Raw genomic sequence first — 21177 nt, forward strand, 5'->3', positions numbered from 1 at the left:
CTTCCCCATCTCCGACTGGGTCACAGGGGTGGTGTGACAGGCCATGCCCCATGCACAGTGAGCTTTGCTGGCCCACCTACCCCCGAAACATCAGTCCTTTCTTTTTTTTAAGATTTTATTTATTTATTTGACAGAGAGAGACAAAGTGAGAGGGAGAACACAAGCAGGGGGAGTGGGAGAGGGAGAAGCAGGCTTCCCGCCGAGCAGGGAGCCCAATGCGGGGCTTGATCCCAGGACCCTGGGATCATGATCCGAGCTGAAAGCAGTCGCTTAATGACTGAGCCACCCAGGCGCCCCAGCTTCAGCCCTTTGATGACTCAGGAGCAGCTGCCTGGTCTTCCCAAGCTGAATACCACCAGTGTATCCAACTAGCCTCTAGTGGCAGGTACTCAGGGACAGTGGGTCTGAAGCACCCCATTATCTGAGCCCCTCAGGTCTCCTCTGTGGTTCCCATGCCCTGGGGCCTCAGGGCAAAGAATCTGGTCTCTGGGTTTCTGGCTCCCTCCTCTGAGAGCAGACAGTTGGCTGCAGATGGCCTCACTGGGCTTGCATCCTCCTTCCCCACTCCCCCATCCCCGCCTCCCTGGCTGCTCTCTCTCCCCCATCGTAGCCCTGGAGGTTTCTCTGTGCCCTCTCCCGCCCCACTCCACATTCGTCCCCAGCCCTCACCAGTGGCCTTGGCTTTGGCTGCTGGCCACATACACTGCCAATCCTCCAGCCCAGAGCCCCAGACCCCTCATGGGTCTCTCTTCTGACTGCCCCACGGTGGGGGGAGCTCCTCCACCTGCAGCACCTCCCATGCCCCCACATCACAGCCCTGACATCCGGGCCCCACAGGCACCTGGATGCAACTCCCGCCTCTCACGCTCACTGAGTCTCCATCCAGCCTCTTCCTGAAACCCCCTCCGGGGCGGGTCCCAGTCCTCTCCCAACTCACCCTCATGGGGCTCTCCACATACCCATCCTAGTCCATCGCCCCAGAGCACTACCTTGCCTATTACTCTTTCACGGAAACTCACGGGGGGTGACCCTCTTCCTCCATGGCTTTCATCAAACCCATCAAGGCATCAATTCCCCTGATCGGCAACTCAGGTAATTGTGGACGGTGCCTTCCCCACCAGAATGTGTGAGATCCCCTAGAAAGGACTAAGGATGCCCATGGGGCAGGGGCTCTGCCTCCACCTTCAGATTGGGAATTCTAAGAGAGACTGAGGATGACCCCAGAGCTGGGACTCTAGCTAGAGCCCCCCCCAGGACACTGGATATCTCTTCCCAGGGCACCCCATCTTCCTGGGACAAAGAGTGTCTCCCTCATCCCTGGAATCTCAAGGCCCTGCACAGAGCCTGGCCCCAGGGCTGGGGCTTCAGGAATGGTGAGTGAATGAATGAACCAGTGAACAAGTGCAGGCTGGCCCAGTTTAAACCCCGCAATCCCATCTGACCAGCAGGTGGCACCAGGGCTCAGAATCAAAGGAAAGCTGGAGGGCCACTGAGGTTTTATTGGTCACCATTTCCAAGAGGAGAGCAGCTGTGTGGAGACCCTCAGTCCACCCCTAGGACCAGCAGCTGAGCATCCTGGGGAAGGGCTGGGTGTGAGAGCTGCTGGGGAGGCCAGAAAGAGTGCCGGGCACCACACCCCTGCCCCTTCCGCTCAAACCAGTGCTGGGGGCCAGCCTCTGGGTAGGGCTTGGAAAAAGACCAAAGACAAGATGCGAATGACTCCTGTTCAATCCAACACCGGGCCCGAGAGGATGGCATGAAGCGCGCATGAGCTAAGAGGGACACCACGTTGCTCCCCCCGCCACCCTCCCCATCTCCCCATCCCCACCCGGGCCACTGGCATCCATCCCTGGGCCCAGGAGAATTCGTATTCTAGATGAGGTGCTGCCAACCCCCCGCCCCATGATCCTGCCCTCAGAAAGGAACGGGATGGGGATCAAGGGATCCAGAGAGGCCTGGAGGACAACCCCCCCACACACACCCTGTCCTGGCCTCTGGGTAGCTTGGGTGTCAGTCAGGCGCCAGGCCCAGCTCCCCACTCCTCGCCCTCACAATCCCAGCCTTTGTCCGGCCGGCCCAGGCCTGGCTGGCTCTGCATGGGCCCAAGGGCCCCTGGAAATCAGAGCAGCTGGAGCCCCACCAAGTATTTTTCCAGGCCGGGCCAGGGGCCCTCAGGAGACAGAGAAGGATGCAAAGGGAGAGGTGTTCATTCGTCCGTTTGTTCATTCATTCCTTCCTTGGACAAATAATATTTATTAAGCGCCCACTTTGTGGCAGGCACGGTACTAGGTGCAGGAGGTTCAGCGGTGGGCCCAGCCCAGGCCCATACCCTCACCCATCTTATTTTCCAGATGCAAATATGTGCCAACAAAACCCCTCCTTCGCAGTGTGGGGGCTGGGCTTGGAGTATGGGGCAAGAGAGAAGTGGGGGGTGAGGATGGTAAAAGTGAGGATGCTAACGACTAAGACCTATGTACCCCAGACCTCTGCCCCTCCAAGGCGGGTGAGGTTGGAGAAAGGGGGTCACTCAGGGCTCCACCCACACGCTGCTGTTGGTCACCCGGGCCCCGAACCAGCCCTTCCAGTAGACGGAGTCCTGACCCCCGTGCTCGAAGCGGACAAAGCGGACGCCGGGCCCATAGTCGGTGAAGGTGTGCGAGATCTGGGGAGTGGAGGTAGGAGGGTCAGGTTAGGGCCCTGGTGCCTCACCCAGCCACCCCACCCCGGCGCACTTTCCCGCCTCTAGCCTCCCCTCGATTTCTCAGCCTGGGTCCCTCTTCCACACCTCTCCGCCACGTCTGACCCACCCTCGTTCCGTGGGCGGGGTTTCCACGAGCCCCGCCCCTCGTTCCCAGGCCCCGCCCCGCCCCGCCACCCGGAGCCTCCAGGCTCACCTGGATCCAGCCCGCTTCGTCGCTGTCTGGGGGCACCGCCACCTGCCCGCTGCTGAACTCGGCCAGCACGTCCTCGTGCTCCGACAGCAGCTTCACGGTGAGCTCGTACAGGCAGCCGGCGTCGCCGCGGCCCGAGTACCTGCCCCGAGGGAGGGAGCGAGTGCCGGCCGCGCCCTGCTGAGCCGCTACTGTGGGCCGGGCCTGCTACACGGGTTCTCATTTCCGCCCAACCCCGCCGGCCGGTACTACCAAGGTCCCCGTTTTACAGATAAGGAAACTGAGGCCACAGAGAGAAAGGACTCGCGCAAGGTCCTAACCCAACGACTACACCCCAGGTCGCCCAGACCCAACTCTGAGGCTAAAGCCAGCCCACAGTGACACGTTTTGCTTTTTTGATTGCCAACATTTAGAAATCAGGAGGGGAGGAGGAGTTCCACCTTCTCCTGAAAACCCCTGGCCCACGTGACCACAACCACTAGAGTTGGGAGGCAGCGGCCCGTGGGACAGGGCAGCGGCTCCAAGTTGCCCCCCCCACACACACACACACTCCCTCCTTCACCCCGTCCCCTTTCCCTTCCCCACAGTCCTGGCCCATCCCCACGGCTGCTCACCAGTCCTTCGCCACGATGGCCGGCTGAGTGGTGTCCAGCAGCTCCTCCCAGTAGCCCTCAGCCTGCAGGTCAACGACCTGCGCTTTGCGACACCACCTGGGGAACTGGAGTTAGGAGGGAGTGGCGACCCCTCTCCCCCGCTTTGCCCTCCATCCCCCTTCTCCTTACTCAAAGGAGGAGGCGAAGTACTTCTTGACGCTCTCATCGTGGATGAATTCCACCCCACAGTCTCCGGGCAGGTCCTCCACCCTCCAGCCGTCCCCACCGTGCTCCACGTCGCACCAGCCCTCCAGGTCCTCTGTAGGAAGACGACAGCCCCACCCTGGTCACCCACTCCCTGCTGAGGGTGTGGCAGGGCTGGCCCTTGCTCCTATAGTTTGGGGGGGCGTGGTTGCAGGGCTGGGCAACGTGGGACTTGAACGGTGGGCTGGGCAGGTGATGGTGCGGGTAGAACGGGAGGCCCTTCCTGTCCGTCCCCAGATCCTCTCTCCCTCCTGGGAGGGTCCTCCCGAGGGCCGGTGTTGCCCCAGCTCGCTGAGGGGGGAAGGACCTGGGAAAGGGGACCCCCAGAGAACAGGCAGCCAGGGAGGCAACCACACGTACAGTATGTGTTGGGGCCACCCTGCAGAGCATTGCTCCAGGGCTTTATCTCACTGAGCCCTCCAAAGCGGGCTAGCCTTGTTCCGGCCCATTTTGCAGCAGGGCAAGTTGAGCTCGCCGAGCCCCTCACCTTCCCCGCACGGATTGCGCAGCAGGTTGCGCCGCCGCTTGCTCAGGAAGTAGAACTGCTGCCAGTGGTCGCGCTCGTCCTCGGCGCCGCCCTCGGGCACCAGCCCCTCCTGCTGGCACTTGAGCAACCAGAGGGGGGCGCCGTCCACCAGCTCCTTCCAGCGCAGGCACACCAGGCGGCAGGCCTGCACCAGCTGGGCGGCCGGCAGCTCGGCCAGCACGCGCAGCAGCAGCGGCTCGGGCAGCTCGGCCAGGTACGCGGCCGCCGCCGCCGCCGCCGCCTCCGCCTCCGCCTCCGCCTCCGCCTCCGCCTCCTCCTCCTCCTCCTCCGCGGGCCGCTCCTCCCCGGCGCTCGCCTCCTGCGCGCCCGCCTCCTCCTGCTGCCCCTCCGGGCTCACCTCCTCCGGCTGGCCCACGCTCTCTGCAGGCGGGGGTGGGGCGCTGTGACTCCGCTCAGACTGTCCCCCTCCGAGCCTGAGAACCCCCGTGTGTCGGCTATCTGCCTCCCACCCAGCCTCGGGCAATCCGCAGCTGGGCCCCAAGATTCTGCGCCCTGAGACTGGTGCCCAGTGGAGGAGGTCCACCCAAGGGGGAGGGGCGGGATGAGGGCCACAGACCAGCCCCGTCCCAAGAGTGGCCTCAGAGGCCTCAGTTGTCCCTGCAGGGCCAGTAAACCTGAGAAGACAACAGCAACTGATAATATTCCTATAAGGGCATCCATCTATTGCACGAACTTGACTCCATGTATCACACATCCACTCCTTTATCCTTACCACGACCCCCTGAGATCCCTGCTCCCCTCGCCTCCTCCGGGGAGTGCTCCCAGACTTCCCACCACGACATCTTCCCACTGTGGAGTTCCTGTCCTTCCTAGCTCTTGTCCTAGCGTGTGTTGGCTTGTAAACACCTCTCTCAGGACCAGACTGAGCGTGAGAGGGCAGGAACTGGGTCTGGAACCCTCCCTGGCACACTGTCAGCAGCTAATGTTTCCTGGGCATTTAGCAAGAGCTAGGCATTGTTCTAAGCAGTTTCTTTACTCTAAATCCTTACAGCATCTCTTCGAGGCTGTTCCTACTGCCATTGCTATTTCATTGATGAGGAAGCTGAGGCGTAGAGAGGTGAAACCACCCGGGATCACACAGCAAATGAGCGGTCGGAGCCTGGACTTGAACCCAGGCAGTCCAGCTCCAGAGCCACCATTAACCACCGTGCCCTCGATAAAATAATGTATTGACTTTGGAGGCACCGTTATGAGTTTGATTTTGACTCGCCAAATGTTACACCGCTGGTACGAGGGCAGGGCCGTGGCGATCTGAGGCTGAAGGGAAGGGAGCACAGGGGTTGGAACCCCCTGCCAGCCACAGCTGTGTGACGTGGGGGCTCGCTAGAAGAGAGCAGGTATACGGAACAAGGAGATATAATAAATGCTGGAGAAACGAAGGTCCTTTCACTCGCTTTTTTACCTACCCCTGGCCCTCCGTTTCCTCATCTGTGAATGGGAGTAATCATTGGGCCAGGCCATTCAAACAAGCGCTGATGTTCCGATCCCCTGAGGAGGGGGCCAGGGCAGTCTAAATCGTAAGGAGGGGGCAGATGTCAGGAGCTACAGGCTGGGCGGTCTCCTGGAACCCAGCCGGCCTCAGCTGGACCATCAAAACCTTGAGTAAGCAGATACTGAGCACACAGTGTCTCAGGAGGAGGAAGACACGGTGGCGAGGAGATGGGGCCACTCCGGATGATGGGGGAGGAGGGACAGTGCTCTCAGAGCTAGGATGGGGGGGATGGGGGTCCTAAGGGCTAGAGCCTGGAAAGCCCAGGCGGTGGTAGAAACAGGCCGAGCCTTGGGGGAGGAAACAGGCAGGGCCTAGACCCAAGTCTGTGTGTTGCCAGGACCCCAGCCTGTCAGTGCTTACCTCCCCCCACCACATGCGGTATGTCTCTCCTCCCGCAGTCAGACCCTCGAACTGAATCAGGGTGTACCTCTTCTTCAGAACCCAGAGCACAGTCAGTCCTCATAAATCTTACTTAGTGAATCTTATTGAGCATAACAGTTTCCTTCATTAATAGCTCTTTTTTTTTTTTTTTTGCGATATCTTTATGATGTGGGGGTTTACCCTTTCTTTTTTGCCAAGAAGAAACTGAGGCCCCCGAGAGGCTTACTAGCTTCGCCCAGGAAAAATGGGTGTGCAGAGAGGAAAATGCCAGGCCCCAAAGCCACATCACCCGTTTGTCTTGCTGCCCACAGCTCTCTGGGGAGCTGGGCCCAGTGTCCTCACCTCTCCACCTTTCCCCCTGCCCTGCCCTGGCCCTGCTGGACACCTGATGCTCCCCCGAAAGGTGCACCTTGCCCGGTCCCCTCTTCTGGCCTCAGGCCTGGCACTCCAGGCCCCAGATCTGATTACAGCCCCCACCCCCCCTTTCCAGCACACACAACTCTCCACATTGTTGCCATCGGAAAGTTATCTGGCCCCTGGAAGCTGCCTCCCAGGCTGACTCACTCACCTGCATTGGGCCCTGGAGTCCAGGGAATAGCTGAGCCCTGGGAAAACGCAGGAACCCATTCTGGGACCCTATAGAGGGTGTGGCAAGGGGGTCATGGATGGGGAGCAGGGGCTGAAGGAGCTGGGAGTTTCAGGGCTAGAGGAGAGGGGTTTGGCCTCCTGAGCGTGCATCAATATTTCTGGTGGCCTGCTCAAAGCAAGGCCCACTCTCAGATGAGCCCGATGGGGCAGGGGTGGGGGAATCTGCAGGTAGGTCTTTTTCCCACCCTGACTCAGCAGGCAACCCCTAGAGGCTCAGTAGGGAGTTCAAGGGATGGGGTGGGGGGGGTCTCTGGTGCCAGACAAGATGACTGGGCAGTCTCTGAGGGCCCTGAGCACAGGCGAGAGCTATGCCCCAACTCTCCCTCACGGCTGGCCTGATCCCCACTGGGCAACCAGCCACCCAGTTGAAGAGCAGCCCCTCCAGCCAAGGGAGCCCAGGAGGAAGAGTGGGATGGGGTGGGGAGAGGCTGGTAACCCCAAGAAATCTATGGGGATACAGGCAGCTCAAGGGCCAGAGCTGACAAATGAAAGAAGTTGATGGAAGAAAAAGGCTTGCAGCCTCCTACATCCCAGATGGGTCCCAGACCCAGACCCAACAGACCCTAGGAAGCTGACAGGCGGGAACGTGGGATTACTCCTATGCTATTTCCCTGGTAAATAGGACCCAGGAGCCTGTCACCTCTAGAGGCCTCCAGCCAGACAGAGGGCTGCGCTCTTTTAAGACTGTCTCAAGGGCTTTGCTTGGGTGAAAGTTTGCCGCGCTGGGTGTCGGGGACCCCCTCGCTCTCTGATGCCCCCTCTCTGTAGCAGTCGCCCGCCTGCCCCGGTCTCCCCTCCCGGGCTGAGCGAGTGGATCCGGGTGGCGGCAGCTACCTGGTTCACCGTCTCCGTCCATCGCTGCGGAGGGCGGTCTTGAGAGGAGGAGGAGCCGTAGCGCTGCGGGGCTGCGGGGCTGCGGGGCTGCCAGAGTCCCGCGGCGGCGGCGAGTCCAGGCGCTGCCCGCGTCTAGGTCGGGCCCGGCTGGCCGCGCCTCTTAAAGGCCCCCGCCTCCGCCCCCGCCCCGCCTTTGGCCGGGCGCCGGGACGCCCCGCAGTCCGGAGCGGTCGGCCCCAGGCCTGAGGCTACCGGTTCCTCGGCGGCCCCGGGAGGCTGGGAAAGGTCGGGAGTCGGGTTTTTTAATGGGGGGAGGGAATCCGATTTGGGGCGTCTTCCAGCTCCCTCCAGGGGTGGCTGCTGGGAGGTGGAGGCTAGGGGGCAGCGAGTTTGGGTCAGGTGGAGGGTGCGTGGCGCGCAGTCCTGGAGGAGGGAGGGGGGCGGAGGCTCCTCCCGGCGCCCCCACCCCCAGGTAATTTTCCTACGTCGCGATGGGGGGAGCGGCGCGGGGAGGGCCGAGGGGCGGGGGCGGGGCAAGGGCGGGGTCTGGCGGGCCGGGGCGGGGCCGCACGCTCCAGCTCTGGCAGGCAGAGGCCCGCTCAGCCCCACCGCTGAGAGGGACCGCGCAGCGGCGGCCGAGCGCAGGTGACGCGGGGGAGTGGGCGCGGGGAGCTCCGCGGTGGGGATGCGGGCGGGCCAGGGATCCGCGGGCGGGCGGACTGGGCGGTTTCCGGGCAGTGCGTGGAGCGAGGCCGGGTGCGGACAAGGCCCAGGCCTCGGGGGCTGCGCGGCGCGGCCGAGAGCGGCGACGGAGGCTAGAACCCGGGCTGGGGTCGCTAATCGATGCCCAGGGGTCCGAGCCCCGGCTTTGGGGGGCACTTTAAGGCCACAACGCGAGGTGGGAAGGCTGCAGGCGCGCCGGGGATCCTGAGGCTGAAGCCCAGCCGCGGGGGTGGAGGTGGGAGTATGAGAAAGGCCTTTCCCGGTCGCCCACCCCCTCTCGAGTCCCAACCGGGCAGATCATTTATTCTGCGGCCTTGAGAAGGTCTCTTGAGCTCTTTGGACCTCCGTCGGAGGCAATGATAATTATCCCCCTGCCCCCAACCTTTCTCCCTCCTCCGTTTGAGGACTTGCTGGACGGTTCTGCGGTCCTGCGCATTGTTACTTACACTCTAAAGCCTGGCCCATTGGAAAAGGCTTGCTCTAGAATCAGGGAAGACTCTCTGTCCTGTCTGTGTGACCTTGGGCAGGTACTTGCACCCCTCTGGGCCTCCTTAGCGTCGTTAGAGGCTGCTGTGAGGTGACAGTAAAATCAATCACCTTTATTTTTTTTTAAGATTTTATTTATTTACTTGAGAAAGAGAGAGTGAGCAAGAGAGCATGAGCAGGGGCAGAGGGATCATGACCTGAGCCCAAGGCAAGCGGCTTAACCGACTGAGCCACCCAGGCACCCCCAAATCAATCACCTTTTATCAAGCATCTGCTGTGTCAGGTCATTTGAAACCATTTTAGTACCGTTCCTGGCCCCATTTTACAGAGGAGGAAACTGAGGCTCAGAGAGGCACGGTGAATTTCCTGAGATCATAAATGGCAAATACTCAGTTCTGGGGAGGGGGCCCGGTCTCTAGTGTAGCTTTTCAATAACCACAGGGGGGGCGTCCAGAAGCCACATGCCATGGCCGTGGGGAACATCAACGAGCTCCCCGAGAACATTCTGCTGGAGCTGTTCACGCACGTGCCCGCCCGCCACCTACTTCTGCACTGCCGCCTGGTCTGCAGCCTCTGGCGAGACCTCATTGACCTGGTGACGCTCTGGAAGCGCAAGTGCCTGCGGGAGGGCTTCATCACCGAGGACTGGGACCAGCCCGTGGCCGACTGGAAGATCTTCTACTTCCTACGCAGCCTCCACAGGAATCTCCTACACAACCCGTGTGCTGAAGGTGGGGTACAGAGTGGGTCTGGCATGCCCCCAACGCACACACTGTCATGATAGCAGCTGACTTTCATTATGCACTTACTGTGAGCCAGGCACTTTGGATGGTTTAACTCCTTTAATCCTCTCTCAATAATCCTAAGAGGTAGGTGCTGTTAGTGCTCCCATTTTTCAGATGGGCAAACTGAGGCCAAGAGTGGCATTTTTGTATTCCACCCTCATTTCCCCAATGACCTGTCCTAGGAGAGGGACTGTTGGCCAGTTGGGACTACTTGTGCCCAAGACCCAAGACCAGGAAGTCAGAGCCATAATTTGTGGGCCTAGATCCTAGACTCCAGGGCTAGGCCTCCTAGGACTGCCCCCAGAGTGCAAAGGGGACTTTACTTATGGAAGAATGAGAGATCCAGTCTTCTTTCCAGCATATTACAACAACAGGTAAAACGAAACTTCTACATCATCTAGAGCTCCCTTTTCCCCTTACTGTGGCGTAACTCATCGCCTCAACACTAGGATGAGATGGGTGCCTCATTTCCCATGATGTGGGCCAAATTCTGGAGCAAAATGATAATGAAATGACTCCAAGCTGTCCAGAGCTTTCAGATGCCTGCCTCACTTGGCTCCCCAACAGCTGTGTTCTTGACCAGCAGTTGGCATACTGTGGTCCATAAGCCAAATCTGGCCCAGAAGCTAAAAGTCGTTTTTGCAGTTTTAAATGGTTATTTAAAAAAAGAGAGAGAGAGAGACTGCAACAGAGATAGTATGTAGCCCACAAAACCTACAGTATTTTGGCCTTTTACAGAAAAAGTTTGCCAGCTCTTGTTCTTAACTCCAGTTTACAGAGGACAAAACCAAGGCTCAGAGAGGGAAAGCAACTTATCTAAGGTCACACAGCCCAGTACTGGTAGAGCTGGGACTAGCCCCAGATCAGATCTGTCTGGCTGGTGTCAGAGCGTTCTCCATCACAGAAGGTATCTGGTCATCCACATGGTCACATGTCTTGGGATTCCCAGTGGAAATCCCTTACCATGATGCTGGGCACACAGAAAGCATCTAATAGAAGACAGCCACTATTGATCTGCAGTGTCCCACACAGTGTCCCACAGCATGGGGCTTGAGGGCAGCTACAGAGATCCAGAGAGAGGATCTGGGAGGAAGGGGCACTTGCAAGAAAGAGACCACTGGGGGGGGTGCTTCCCTATGATGTGAATTCTGCTTTCTGGCCAGAGGGCTTTGAATTCTGGAGCCTGGACGTGAATGGAGGTGATGAGTGGAAGGTGGAGGATCTCTCTAGAGACCAGAGGAAGGAATTCCCCAATGACCAGGTCAAGAAATACTTCGTGACTTCTTATTAGTAAGATCTGAGGCTGGGGAACTGTTGGGGTTGGGGGAAACCCAAGTCACTTCACCCCAGGGTCTCCTGCTCTGGGAAGGGCAGTCTTCGCTCCCCCCCCAGTGCCCTAGTGCTGAGCCCCAGCCCCTCCCACCCCTCTGCCCGCCCCTAGCACCTGCCTCAAGTCCCAGGTGGTGGACCTCAAGGCCGAAGGGTATTGGGAGGAGCTGATGGACACCACACGGCCGGACATCAAGGTCAAGGACTGGTGAGTGCCTGGGGCGAGGGTCTGGGGGAGGGGGGCCTGCTACTCAGGCGCCCCACCCCCACCCTGCCCCCCATCTCCAAGGCCCTGATGGGCCCTCCCTCTGCCCGCAGGTTCGCAGCCAGGCCAGACTGCGGGTCCAAGTACCAGCTGTGTGTTCAACTCCTGTCGTCAGCACATGCACCCCTGGGGACCTTCCAGCCAGACCCGGCAACGATCCAGCAGAAGAGCGATGCCAAGTGGAGGGAGGTATGTGGGCCAGGAAGAGGGCAGGTGGCATATCGCCCAAGGCCGGGACTGCAGTCAAACAGACCTGGGTTCAGATCCCAGCTCTGCTGCTTCTGACCTGGGCCTCAGCCGCTCAGGCTCTGAAATGATGCTGGTAAAGCCATGTTCAAAAAGGTTGACTGTTATTAGTTATAATATCGGTTATTATTACTATCTAGACCAGGGGGCCGCAAACATTTTCTTAACAGGCCAGATGCAAATATTTTAGGCTTTGTAGGCCGAGTTGTCTCTGTCACAACTACTCCACTCTTCAACTCTGCCATTGTGTGGTGAAAGCAGCTTTATGGACATGGCTGTGTTCCAATAAAACTTTATTTACAAAAACAGGCCGTGAGCCCCGAGCCATAGTTTGCCAGTCTGACCAGTGCTGTCCAGTAGAATTTTCTGCAATGAGAGAGACGGTCTGTGTCTGCAACTGTGCAGGACGGTAGTCAGTAGCCACGTGTGACTATGGAATGCTTAAAAGAGCCAGTTTCTGCTGTGATTGAGGAACTGAATTTTTAATTTTATCTAATTTTAATTAATTTCAACTTAAATAGCCACACGTGTCCAGGGATGACCGTAGTGGACATCTCTGGGCAGTTTGCAGAGTTTCCTTCAGTTCCCTTCAGTTCCCTTGAGTTGTACTTAGGTAATCCTGTGGAGTGGCCCCGGGAGGATTTTGCTCCATTTTACAGATGAGGAAACTGAGGCAGAGAGGAGAAGTGGCCTGCCCAAAATCACAGAGTTAGGACTAGAACTCAGTTCTGCTGACTCCTTGTCCAGCACTAAGATCTTGGCCCCTTCCTGACCTCTCTCCCTCCTTCCACCTGTCCCCGCCCCTCCTGCCCCCCCCCCGCCCCCGCCAGGTCTCTCACACGTTCTCCAACTACCCGCCCGGCGTCCGCTACATCTGGTTTCAGCACGGCGGCGTGGACACTCACTATTGGGCCGGCTGGTACGGCCCGAGGGTCACCAACAGCAGCATCACCATCGGGCCTTCCCTGCCTTGACACCCCCCAAGCCCTGATCCGCCAAACCCTGACTGCTGTCAGAGAAGGGCTGGGTTAGGGAAGGGGAGGGGGACCAGGCTCCCCCAGACCTCCTAGTTCATCCTTGCCCCACAGTTGCCTATTTTATGGAGCCTCTCAGTTTGTGCGGCCCTCACACGCCAAGGGGGGGCCAGTGCTCTAGGCCCCAGGTCTCAACCAGTGATGACAGGGGAGGCCTGTGTCAACCCCTTTAAGAGATGGGGCCCCTGAGGTTGGGGAGGTGCAAGGTGTTCTCCCAGGCTCCTCCAAGAGTGGTCTCCAAGCTCAGATGCCAACCTAGATGTGTGTCTCTACCTTCCCCTCCTGGGCCCTTTCTCCCTGTCTCCATTGGGGGCCCTCGGAGCAGGGACAGTCAGGACATCTGGCAAGCCTGTGGCTGCCCTGCATAGTGCAGATGTTGGGAGGTGACCATGGAGCTCAGACAGATCTGGGAGTGGAAGAGGGGCTGTGCTGGCCTGTCCTCTGCCTCATTCTGCCACTTCCAAGCTCTTTGCTCTGCCCGCCTGCTCGGAGAGGCGATTTGGACCCAGAGGCTCAGGCGTAGTCGGAGATGGGCAGGGCCAAGATGGAGTGGGGGCCAGGCCAGGTCTGGACTGACCTTACTGTCAGTGAAGCCCCAGAAGTCAGATGGGTATCAGGTGGGGGCAGAATCTCCAAAAGATCCCTGGAATCCCGTGCATGATAACCCAGGGCAGGTGGGGGGAAGGATTAGACCCTGATTCTAAGAATGGGGCATGCAAGCCCTGGATGAGGTGAGTGGGTGGTTTTCAAGGACCACCTGTCCACCTCCATGCCTCGACCAGCTTCCCTGGGGCTTGAAATGCCCTATCCCACCCTTGGAACTGCCTTTCCTGAACCTCCCCACCCTGCCCAACCTCACTCCTACCTCTCCCTCCTGCTGGAAGGACCCCAGTGCTCGGATTCTGCCCCTGCTGCATGCAGCTAAATAAAAGGTGTTCCTAGCCCAACTGTGTCCTGTGGTTTCTGGGAGGAAAGGCAAGTTTCATGGGAAGTCCTGCCCTGGACCTGCAGAAGGTGAGCCTGTGCAGCTTCTGTCCAAGGTGCAGGGAATGGTTGACATTTCAGGAGCCAGACTATGGCAGGACCAGAGCCCCAGTACAGACCCGTTAATGAGCTGCCAACATCTCACCCCTGTAGCCCTCCAGTACTGTGAGCTTCCTCCAAGGAGGCGGGGCCACAAGGCCGGCGGCGGCGGTCGGGGGGTGGTGGATATCTGGGTGGCCCCTGGATACACCTCATGCTGGGGCAGCAGTACTCTCACAGGCACTGCTCTCTGGTGTCTCACCTACTCTGCCAAGTGCTTTACTGACATTAGATGAAGCCAAAGCATTTAGAACGGTGTATGGCACCCAGTAGGTGCTCAATGTACTGTTTAATTATCTCAGTAGTGAGCTGGATTAGGGCCTCAGCCATGGCAGGGACACCACTCACTAGCTGTATGTAAGTTAGCAAAAGACACCCTTGGGGGAGATGCAACCCTGGCGAGTTAACAAGGTGGCCTGGGCCCGGCATCCTTGGGCAGTGCACAGCCTGCACAACCCTTTTTGGTTGCCTTAAGTAGATGCTTGATGATTACTTGTTGAAGGAAGAAAGGAATTCATGACAAAAACGCAGAGAGGTTTTTACCTTTGAGTAAACTGAGGTCTCCGAGGCCATGCCCTAGTGAAAGCCAGGCTCCAGCCCGGAGTTTCAGCAATCACCCTCCGGAGAGAAGCCCGCCTCCCTCCCTATAGCGGAGGAAACTGGTGAAGAGTCCTCGGAGTGGCTCGCGCAGAGGTGGAGACTAGGTTAGGAGAAGGCTCGGAATTCCCGGAGGGAGGAGAAAGCAAAGGGAAGCGGTGGGACCCTGCTGCTGAGCGGCCGATCACCTGGAGGGGAAGACAGGTTCAGGCTACGAGGTCCGGGGAGTCCATCGCGCAGCCCCGGCAGCAGCGGAAGAAGCGGGCTGCCGGCTGAAGAAGGCTGTGGGCGGGGCGAGGCAAAGCGGTGGGCGCGGCCCCGGAGCCCGAGGGGGGCGGCCCGAGCGCGGCGCGTGACACGGGGCGGGGCGGGGCGACAGCGGACGGCGCAGCGAAGGCTGCAGGCTCCAGGCCGACCCGGAGGTCCGGTCCCGCCGGACGTCAGGTCCCGCGTCCAGGTCGCGGCCCAGCTGGGGAACGGGCTGGGCGGGGGGGGGGGGAGGGCGCGACAGGACCGGGAAGGGCTTGGGTGTCTGACCCCGGAGGGCGGGGGCGAGGCAAGGAGGGGCGGGGCGTTAACTGAGCCCGCGGCGCAGTCTCCCGCGGGCGGGGAGTCCGGGGCCGCGGGGTGGGGGCCCGGGCGGCGCGCTGTACGCGCAGGGCAGGATCCCGCGCGGCCCGGCTCTGGCTCCGACTCCCGGAAGTGCTTCCTGGGAGCGACACCCTGGCCACACACTCACTGGTGGCGACCCGGCCCAGGGCCGATCTGGGACCTCCCAGCACCCCCACGCCCGCGGGTCCTGGGACGTGCTTTCCGAAGCCTCAGCTTCTGCTCTCGAGAAATGGGCGTAGTAACCGTGCCTGCAGGGGTCGTTGAGAAGGTCGCGACTCGGGCCGGGCATGTGGGAAGCACAGGTACTCCCGGGGTGGTGGGGGGGAGGCCTCACCCCATGCCCCATCCGTGCGCAGTCAGGCTTCGCCCTAGACCCAAGAACGGCAGAAACTAAGGAGGCTGATAACGTGCGACCAGACCCAGAGACCAGACTCTGGACGCCTCGGCGGGGAGCTCTTCGTACCTAAGTCGCCTCTAACTCTGACGCAGCGACTTTTATTTGGCCTAGACGGTGTTTTTAGAAGTTGCCAACACTTAAAACCTGACAGGTTTTGTATTTTCGAAATTGTTTAGAGTTCCTCCTGAAAAAGCAGAAGACCTAGCCACACGGAGTTTTTACCGTCATAGCATTTTTGCACAAGGTGCAAGCACCTTATTTATTGTTCTCTGCCATGCTGAAATGCTCCTGCCTGGGCAGGAGCCAGAGGGTGCGCCCACTCTCATTTTTGCTGGGATGGTAGCTTTGAGAAGTCTGTGGAGGGCTTCTTTGGCCAAGTCTCTATGGAAAATGAGAAGCCTCCTCAGAGACTGTAGGTGTGGGAGGGGAATATTCCCTCCCTCTCCCACCTGTGAGCAGATGAGGCCCATCTGAGTGACAGTGGCTGGCCTTCCTTCCCCCACCCCACCCCCACCTGGGGGATCCCCTTAGAGATCTAGATTCAGGCCAGGGTGGTTGCACTGTAAATTTTCCAAAACCCTTGTGCAACTCAGGTGTAGAGGGAGGAAGGTGTTCTTGGGGGCAGCTAACTACAACCACTGGAGAGTGTTTTCACGCCAACCTTAGAGTAGAAGTAATGATGCTCTGGAGCACTTCTCTGCCAGCCGGGTGCTAAATGCTTTACTTGTACTAACTCAGTCCTCCCGGCCCTGCTGAGGTCGGGACAGTTGCTTGCTCCTGCTACGGCTCCCCAGCTAACCACTGCAAGCCAGGATTCAATCCCCCGGCAGTCTTGCTGAGGGTCCGTTAATCGGCTTTGCAGTTTCTGAGCATTTCAAAGTGGGCTCTGGCCTGATGCCCCAACCAGAATGGAGTGGCAGGCGCTCCTCACTGGGGTGTTTTATTACATCTGGCTTCCAGGCCAATGTGAGCAATTTGGGGAGAGGAAGTTGGTTTTAGCACTAGCTAAATGACTTAATGAAGCTGTGACGTAGAATGTAAAATCTTTATTACACCCCCAGACTAACTGAATTCCCAGCACTAAAATAACCTGACCACAAATTCCTGCAGAGCTCAGACAACGGCGTGGCCTCAGCAAGGTCTGCCAGTTCACTGGGCCCAACAACTTAAAATTAAGCGATTATTTTTTTTTAACGGGGATGGGGGGCCTCTTTAAATATTAACGCCTAAAGTCTTTATTAACATTTTTATTACACTCTTTCAAATGTGTGCAACGTGTGTGATTGCTCCATATTTTGTACTGGAAGAAGGCTCCAGCCCCTCTTGTTTCACAAAAGAAAGGGGATGAAGAGCCCCCGGCCCAGGTCCCTGGAAATCTGAGGGGTCCACCTCCTTGGTCAGGGCTCATAACCACTGTTGCCCCTCACAGGCCTGTGGGCGCCCGCTCCCTCCCCACCAGCCATGGCCCTAGTCAGCATCAACGAGCTCCCCGAGAACATTCTGCTGGAGCTGTTCACGCACGTGCCCGCCCACCACCTACTTCTGCACTGCCGCCTGGTCTGCAGCCTCTGGCGAGACCTCATTGACCTGGTGACGCTCTGGAAGCGCAAGTGCCTGCGGGAGGGCTTCATCACCGAGGACTGGGACCAGCCCGTGGCCGACTGGAAGATCTTCTACTTCCTGTGCAGTCTCCGCCGGAACCTCCTGCGCAACCCATGTGCTGAAGGTGGGCTGGGGGCTGCCCCGGGCTGGCTCCCTCGCTGGCTCCCTCCCTTTTCCTGAAACTCAGGGCCTTTGCCCCTGCGATTCCCACACTATCTGGCATGTTCTCTCACACCCCTGACACCGGACCACACGCTCTTGGTTCCTCCTCATTCTTCAGGTCTCAGTTCAGACACCTGCCCTGGGCCCCCATCTGGAGACTGTGCTCCCCCACCTCTATCCTGTCCGTTCCATTTAGTTCCTTCGTAGCACTTTCGTAACCTGTAATTGCCTGTTGTATCTCGTGGTTTTTGTTTTCTCTGCTACAGACTCCAAGGTCCAGGGGCCTAATGGGTCTTGTTTGCCACTCTACACCCAGTGTCCACAATGACGCCTTCACACATCCGGTGCTCGAAAAACGTTTGTTGAATGAATGAACAAACTGCACGTTCACCTTTCCCTCTCTAGCTCAGTCTAAGCTGCCTGACAGGTTTGGAGGGCGTCCTCTGTACCAGGCGCTGGACTTCACCCGGCTGAGGACTTCACCCGGCTGAGGGCTTCACAAATGTCATTATCCTCCCACTGTCCCCATTACCCAGAGGAAGGAAAGGAGGATTTCCAGAGGTGACTGCAATCACATCATTTGAGGCCCCTGTTTAACTTATAATGTTCTCTTGTACTTTCCAGGGTCTTTTTCCTTCACTGAGCACCCACTGCACACCAGGCTTCTTGCTGGGCTACGGCAACAATTAACAGAGGCATAGTTTGTACACTTAGAGTCCCTGTCGTGTCGATTTTCTCTCTTGATCCTCACAAGGACCTGGGGAGTTGGCCAAATAAGTAGGGTTGGCTCCATTTTATAGATGGGGAGTGTTAGGCCATGGTGAGGATCCTACCCAAAGGTGCGGAACTGCCCAGTTGCCGGGGCCTGGTCCTGACCGATGAAGGGCCTCAGGCCCCTCTCAGAGGCCCCATAGACCATGGCTCAGACACTCAGTCTCTCTGCCTGCCCCAGATTCCACTCAGAAGCTGCCCAGCCGGGCCACCAGCTCAGCTCACACAGCTCCACAGAGCCCCCCTGCAGCCCGGATGTGCACTGGGCTGGGGGCTGGCAGCCATCAGTCCAGCCTTGCTTGGATCTCTCCTTGGGCCTAAGCGAGGCACAGCCCCACTCCTGGATTTCTGTGTCACTCCTCTGGTTCTCTCCTGGCAGGCCCCAGGGCACCTGGGGAATAGGTGTGGGCTCGTAGGAGAGGGAGCAATTTGGAAAAGCTCCCTTGGTGATTGTTCTGGAAAGCCTTGGCAGGGAAACACTGCTGGTTTTTTTTAAGGTCCTCTTGGCTCAGTCTGAAGGGGGAGACCAGAACCTACAAGCCAACCTGGTGGGGATCACGAATACGGGGTTCCTGCGTGCCACCAGCACCGAGGATGCCCACCTTCACAGTTATCCCTCCCACCCTGGGCAGAGGGGGTCAGGGCTGGCACAGCTGCAAACCCAGAAAACCAGTCCTTGGGCCCCCTCGGATCTCAGTTACCTAGTTAGGGTGTCGGGAAATGTCAGTCATCAAGTAAGTGGTCTGCACTGGGACAAACTGACGTTAGTCACCAAGAACAGAAATATATCACAGGCCCTTCATAACTTCCTGTTTTGAGAACTGAAACTTTGGTATTTCCCAGAGCCCCTCAGCAACATGACAGGAAGGAAAGGCTAGTTTAGAATTTTTGGTAATACTTTTTTTTTCCCCCAGCTTCATGCTAGGAGTCAAGCCATTCAGGAACAGAGTGGGAGGGGGAGGGGGAGGGTCCCAGATCAGAGCTGATATGGCAGGGACAGGTGGAAACGTGTTGGAGGAAGGGCACTCTGTAGGGGTGCTCCGAGCCACAGCTGGGGTGCACCCTTGAGATGTGAGCATGAGCAAACCCTGCCTTAACCCCCTTCCTCCCTCCCTGGCCCAGGTGGACAGAACCGGACCGGACATTTACACAGGAGATCTGACCTCGGCTTCTGTTTTTCCCTAGAGGATATGACATCCTGGCAAATTGACTCCAATGGGGGAGACCACTGGAGGGTGGAGAGCCTCCCTGGAGACCATGGGACAAATTTTCCGGACTCCAAAGTCAAGAAGTACTTTGTCACATCTTTTGAGTAAGATAAACAACCGAGCTGGTGGTTTTGAGGGGGAGAGGGGTCAGGACTCCTTTTGCCAAATCTCAGGCCTAAGTGAGGGCCTCCCTGTGCAGCTGGAGGAAAGTGGTTCCCAGACGGGCTCAGCGTCTCTGCTTTCCATGAGCAGGAGTACTCAGTGGCCAGGATTAATAGCAGTGGCGGGGGGGTGGGGGGGTGGGTAGTAATCTGAGGGCGCTGGGAGCCACTGGGTGATTAGGGTAAGTCAGAGATGTGTGCAGCTTCCTCATCTAGGAACAGGAATTCACGGAGGTGCCCTCATCGGGGCCCTTGAACTAGGATCACGTGCCACCTAGGCACAAGTGGGTCAGAGCCCCTGCGCCAGCCAGAGGCAGCGGTCCTGCAGCAGTGAGGGGACACTGCTGGGTCCTGGCCATGCAAAGCACACCCGGGAATGTAAGCCTTTCTTTTTGCTCCACAGGATGTGCCTCAAGTCCCAGCTGGTGGACCTCAAGGCCGAGGGCTACTGGGAGGAGCTGCTAGACACATTCCGGCCTGAAATCGAGGTTAAGGACTGGTGAGTGGGGCTCGGGCCATGCTCTGCATCCTTCCCTCTTCCTGCGGACACCTATAGGCAGTGCCCACTCTGTGCCTGGCGGTGTCCTAGGGTAGGGGCTGCCCCAGGAGCCAGCACTTGCTCATTCCGCACCTCCTGGCCTGCCACCCTGCATCAGCAAATGCTAATTCCAGCTCACAGATGGGCAGACTGAGGCCTAGAGATAAGTTGTCACAAACAGGTACTAGAGCAACAGAGGCAGCAGGACCCAGCCTCCCTGGACCTCACTCCCACGCCTTCTGCCCATCTGCCTCCCCTAGTCCCTTCACTGTGCATCCCTCAGCTCTTTCCCAGGCTCCTGCTCTGTGCCCAGAGCTGTGCAAGGCCCCAGGGCCACCACTCTAAGGGGAAGGGGTGGGGTCTGAGGAGCGTGCAGAGCTGCAGAGGGGTGGACAGCAGGGCTGAGCAGAGGGTGAGCTCTGTACCAGCCCCCATCACACAGGCCACCCCCTGAATCTCCCAGAATCCCCAGTCAGATCCGTTATCACGTACAGGAAGCACAGCTCCCACAGCCCAGGATCTTATCTCTGTGGAGCGCCTTTTGCTTTGTTAAGGGGACGTCTTCACTGGACACCCAGAAGGGTTGCCACTTTGCTCTGATGTGACCCCGCCCAGAGATTGCTCACCCCGGGGGCACAGCTGGGCCTCAGGAGCAGAGCAGGGCAATCCAACTCAGAGCGCCAGTCTATGGGTCTGCTGCCTGCCCTCCTCCAGGGTCACCTTCTGTCCGGGGTTGTACAGTCCTAAGCCCCACCCTCCCCCAGGTTCGCTGCCAGGGCAGACTGTGGCTGCACCTACCACATCCGAGTCCAGCTGGTCTCAGACAACTACATCGTCCTGGCCTCCTTCGAGCCCCCGCCCGTGACTATCGATCAGTGGAACAATGCCAAGTGGACCGAGGTGAGGCCCCACCTGCTTGCCCCTCACCACCCACTTCTCGGAGCCCCTGCCTTCCAGCCTGCCTGGCTCTCCCTTGCAGGACCTGGCGCTTCCCCTTTCCCCTCTCCAGTGGAGTGATCACCCCATCTTTTCCCCTCCCCAGTCCTCGTGATCACTTCTTCCTCTCCCCTCCTCCCAGGTCTCCCACACTTTCTCGGATTACCCCTCAGGAGTCCGCCACATCCTCTTCCAGCATGGGGGCAAGGACACCCAGTTCTGGGCAGGCTGGTACGGGCCCCGCATCACCAACAGCAGCATCACTATCAGCCCTAAGATGACCAGGGACCCGGCCCCCTCCACAGCTCAGCCTGAGACCATGCAGGGGCAGGAGAAGGCTGCCCGCCCGCCCTCCTCACTTCGTCTCCACAGGCCCTTCTGACAGTCTGTCATCTGATGGCCATTCATCCGTCCTTTGTCTGGGCCACCAACTTCCAAAGGTCCCCTCCAGCTGAGCCTGTCGTGGGCAGTGAGGGCCCCTGCCCCGGGAGCTCCTGCCCCAGTTCCAACCTTGGGCAAACCCACCAGTTTGTGGTAACTCCCTGTCATATGCTCTGACATTTTGTGACAATAAATGTTTTCAGTAAAACCA

The 21177-nt window shown here is 58.8% G+C and overlaps 3 protein-coding genes across 9 annotated transcripts; 2 read left to right on the top strand and 1 right to left on the bottom strand.

The window, feature by feature from the left end:
• Window positions 1–2213: 2213 nt before the first annotated feature.
• On the bottom strand, window positions 2214–7803 carry FBXO2 (F-box protein 2). Its single transcript, XM_081817479.1, has 6 exons — window positions 7651–7803; window positions 4236–4655; window positions 3674–3803; window positions 3506–3601; window positions 2895–3033; window positions 2214–2662 (listed from the first exon to the last, which is right to left on the bottom strand). The coding sequence occupies exons 1-6, from the start codon at window positions 7670–7672 to the stop codon at window positions 2528–2530; spliced, it is 942 nt and encodes a 313-aa protein (XP_081673605.1). The 5' UTR covers window positions 7673–7803; the 3' UTR covers window positions 2214–2527.
• A 49-nt stretch (window positions 7804–7852) lies between these two features.
• FBXO44 (F-box protein 44) lies at window positions 7853–13465 on the top strand. 6 transcript variants are annotated; one of them, XM_081817478.1, is made up of 6 exons: window positions 7853–7935; window positions 9301–9590; window positions 10808–10934; window positions 11086–11181; window positions 11292–11427; window positions 12315–13465. In XM_081817478.1, exons 2-6 carry the CDS (start codon window positions 9326–9328, stop codon window positions 12456–12458), a joined length of 768 nt encoding a protein of 255 aa, XP_081673604.1. In that variant the 5' UTR covers window positions 7853–7935; window positions 9301–9325; the 3' UTR covers window positions 12459–13465. The 6 variants fall into 6 exon arrangements, with proteins under 6 accessions (XP_081673604.1, XP_081673602.1, XP_030886258.1 ...); XM_081817476.1 differs by lacking the exon at window positions 7853–7935 and adding an exon at window positions 8051–8122 and having other exon boundaries at window positions 10808–10905; window positions 11263–11427; XM_031030398.2 differs by lacking the exon at window positions 7853–7935 and adding an exon at window positions 8098–8122 and having other exon boundaries at window positions 10808–10905.
• Window positions 13466–14567: 1102 nt separating this feature from the next.
• Window positions 14568–21177, top strand: FBXO6 (F-box protein 6). 2 transcript variants are annotated; one of them, XM_081817481.1, is made up of 6 exons: window positions 14568–14655; window positions 16637–16933; window positions 18928–19054; window positions 19515–19610; window positions 20414–20549; window positions 20728–21177. In XM_081817481.1, exons 2-6 carry the CDS (start codon window positions 16669–16671, stop codon window positions 20965–20967), a joined length of 864 nt encoding a protein of 287 aa, XP_081673607.1. In that variant the 5' UTR covers window positions 14568–14655; window positions 16637–16668; the 3' UTR covers window positions 20968–21177. The 2 variants fall into 2 exon arrangements, with proteins under 2 accessions (XP_081673607.1, XP_081673606.1); XM_081817480.1 differs by lacking the exon at window positions 14568–14655 and adding an exon at window positions 14883–15112.

Source organism: Leptonychotes weddellii, chromosome 4, assembly GCF_054177405.1.
Source record: "Leptonychotes weddellii isolate Sample4059 chromosome 4, ASM5417740v2, whole genome shotgun sequence".
NCBI classification, from domain to species: domain Eukaryota; kingdom Metazoa; phylum Chordata; class Mammalia; order Carnivora; family Phocidae; genus Leptonychotes; species Leptonychotes weddellii.

Excerpts from the sequence above, each read along its gene's own strand:
- FBXO2 (XM_081817479.1), bottom strand. The coding sequence starts at position 7,672 with ATGGACGGAGACGGTGAACCAG. Across the intron at positions 3,602-3,673 it reads TACTTCGCCTCCTCCTTTGA|GTGGTGTCGCAAAGCGCAGG; the intron begins GTAAGGAGAAGG and ends CCAGTTCCCCAG. Across the intron at positions 2,663-2,894 it reads ACGAAGCGGGCTGGATCCAG|ATCTCGCACACCTTCACCGA; the intron begins GTGAGCCTGGAG and ends TCCACTCCCCAG.
- FBXO44 (XM_081817478.1), top strand. The coding sequence starts at position 9,326 with ATGGCCGTGGGGAACATCAACGAGCTCCCCGAGAACATTCTGCTGGAG. Across the intron at positions 10,935-11,085 it reads TACTTCGTGACTTCTTATTA|CACCTGCCTCAAGTCCCAGG; the intron begins GTAAGATCTGAG and ends GCCCGCCCCTAG. Across the intron at positions 11,428-12,314 it reads GCGATGCCAAGTGGAGGGAG|GTCTCTCACACGTTCTCCAA; the intron begins GTATGTGGGCCA and ends CGCCCCCGCCAG.
- FBXO6 (XM_081817480.1), top strand. The coding sequence starts at position 15,040 with ATGGGCGTAGTAACCGTGCCTGCAGGGGTCGTTGAGAAGGTCGCGACT. Across the intron at positions 19,611-20,413 it reads GAAATCGAGGTTAAGGACTG|GTTCGCTGCCAGGGCAGACT; the intron begins GTGAGTGGGGCT and ends ACCCTCCCCCAG. Across the intron at positions 20,550-20,727 it reads ACAATGCCAAGTGGACCGAG|GTCTCCCACACTTTCTCGGA; the intron begins GTGAGGCCCCAC and ends CCCTCCTCCCAG.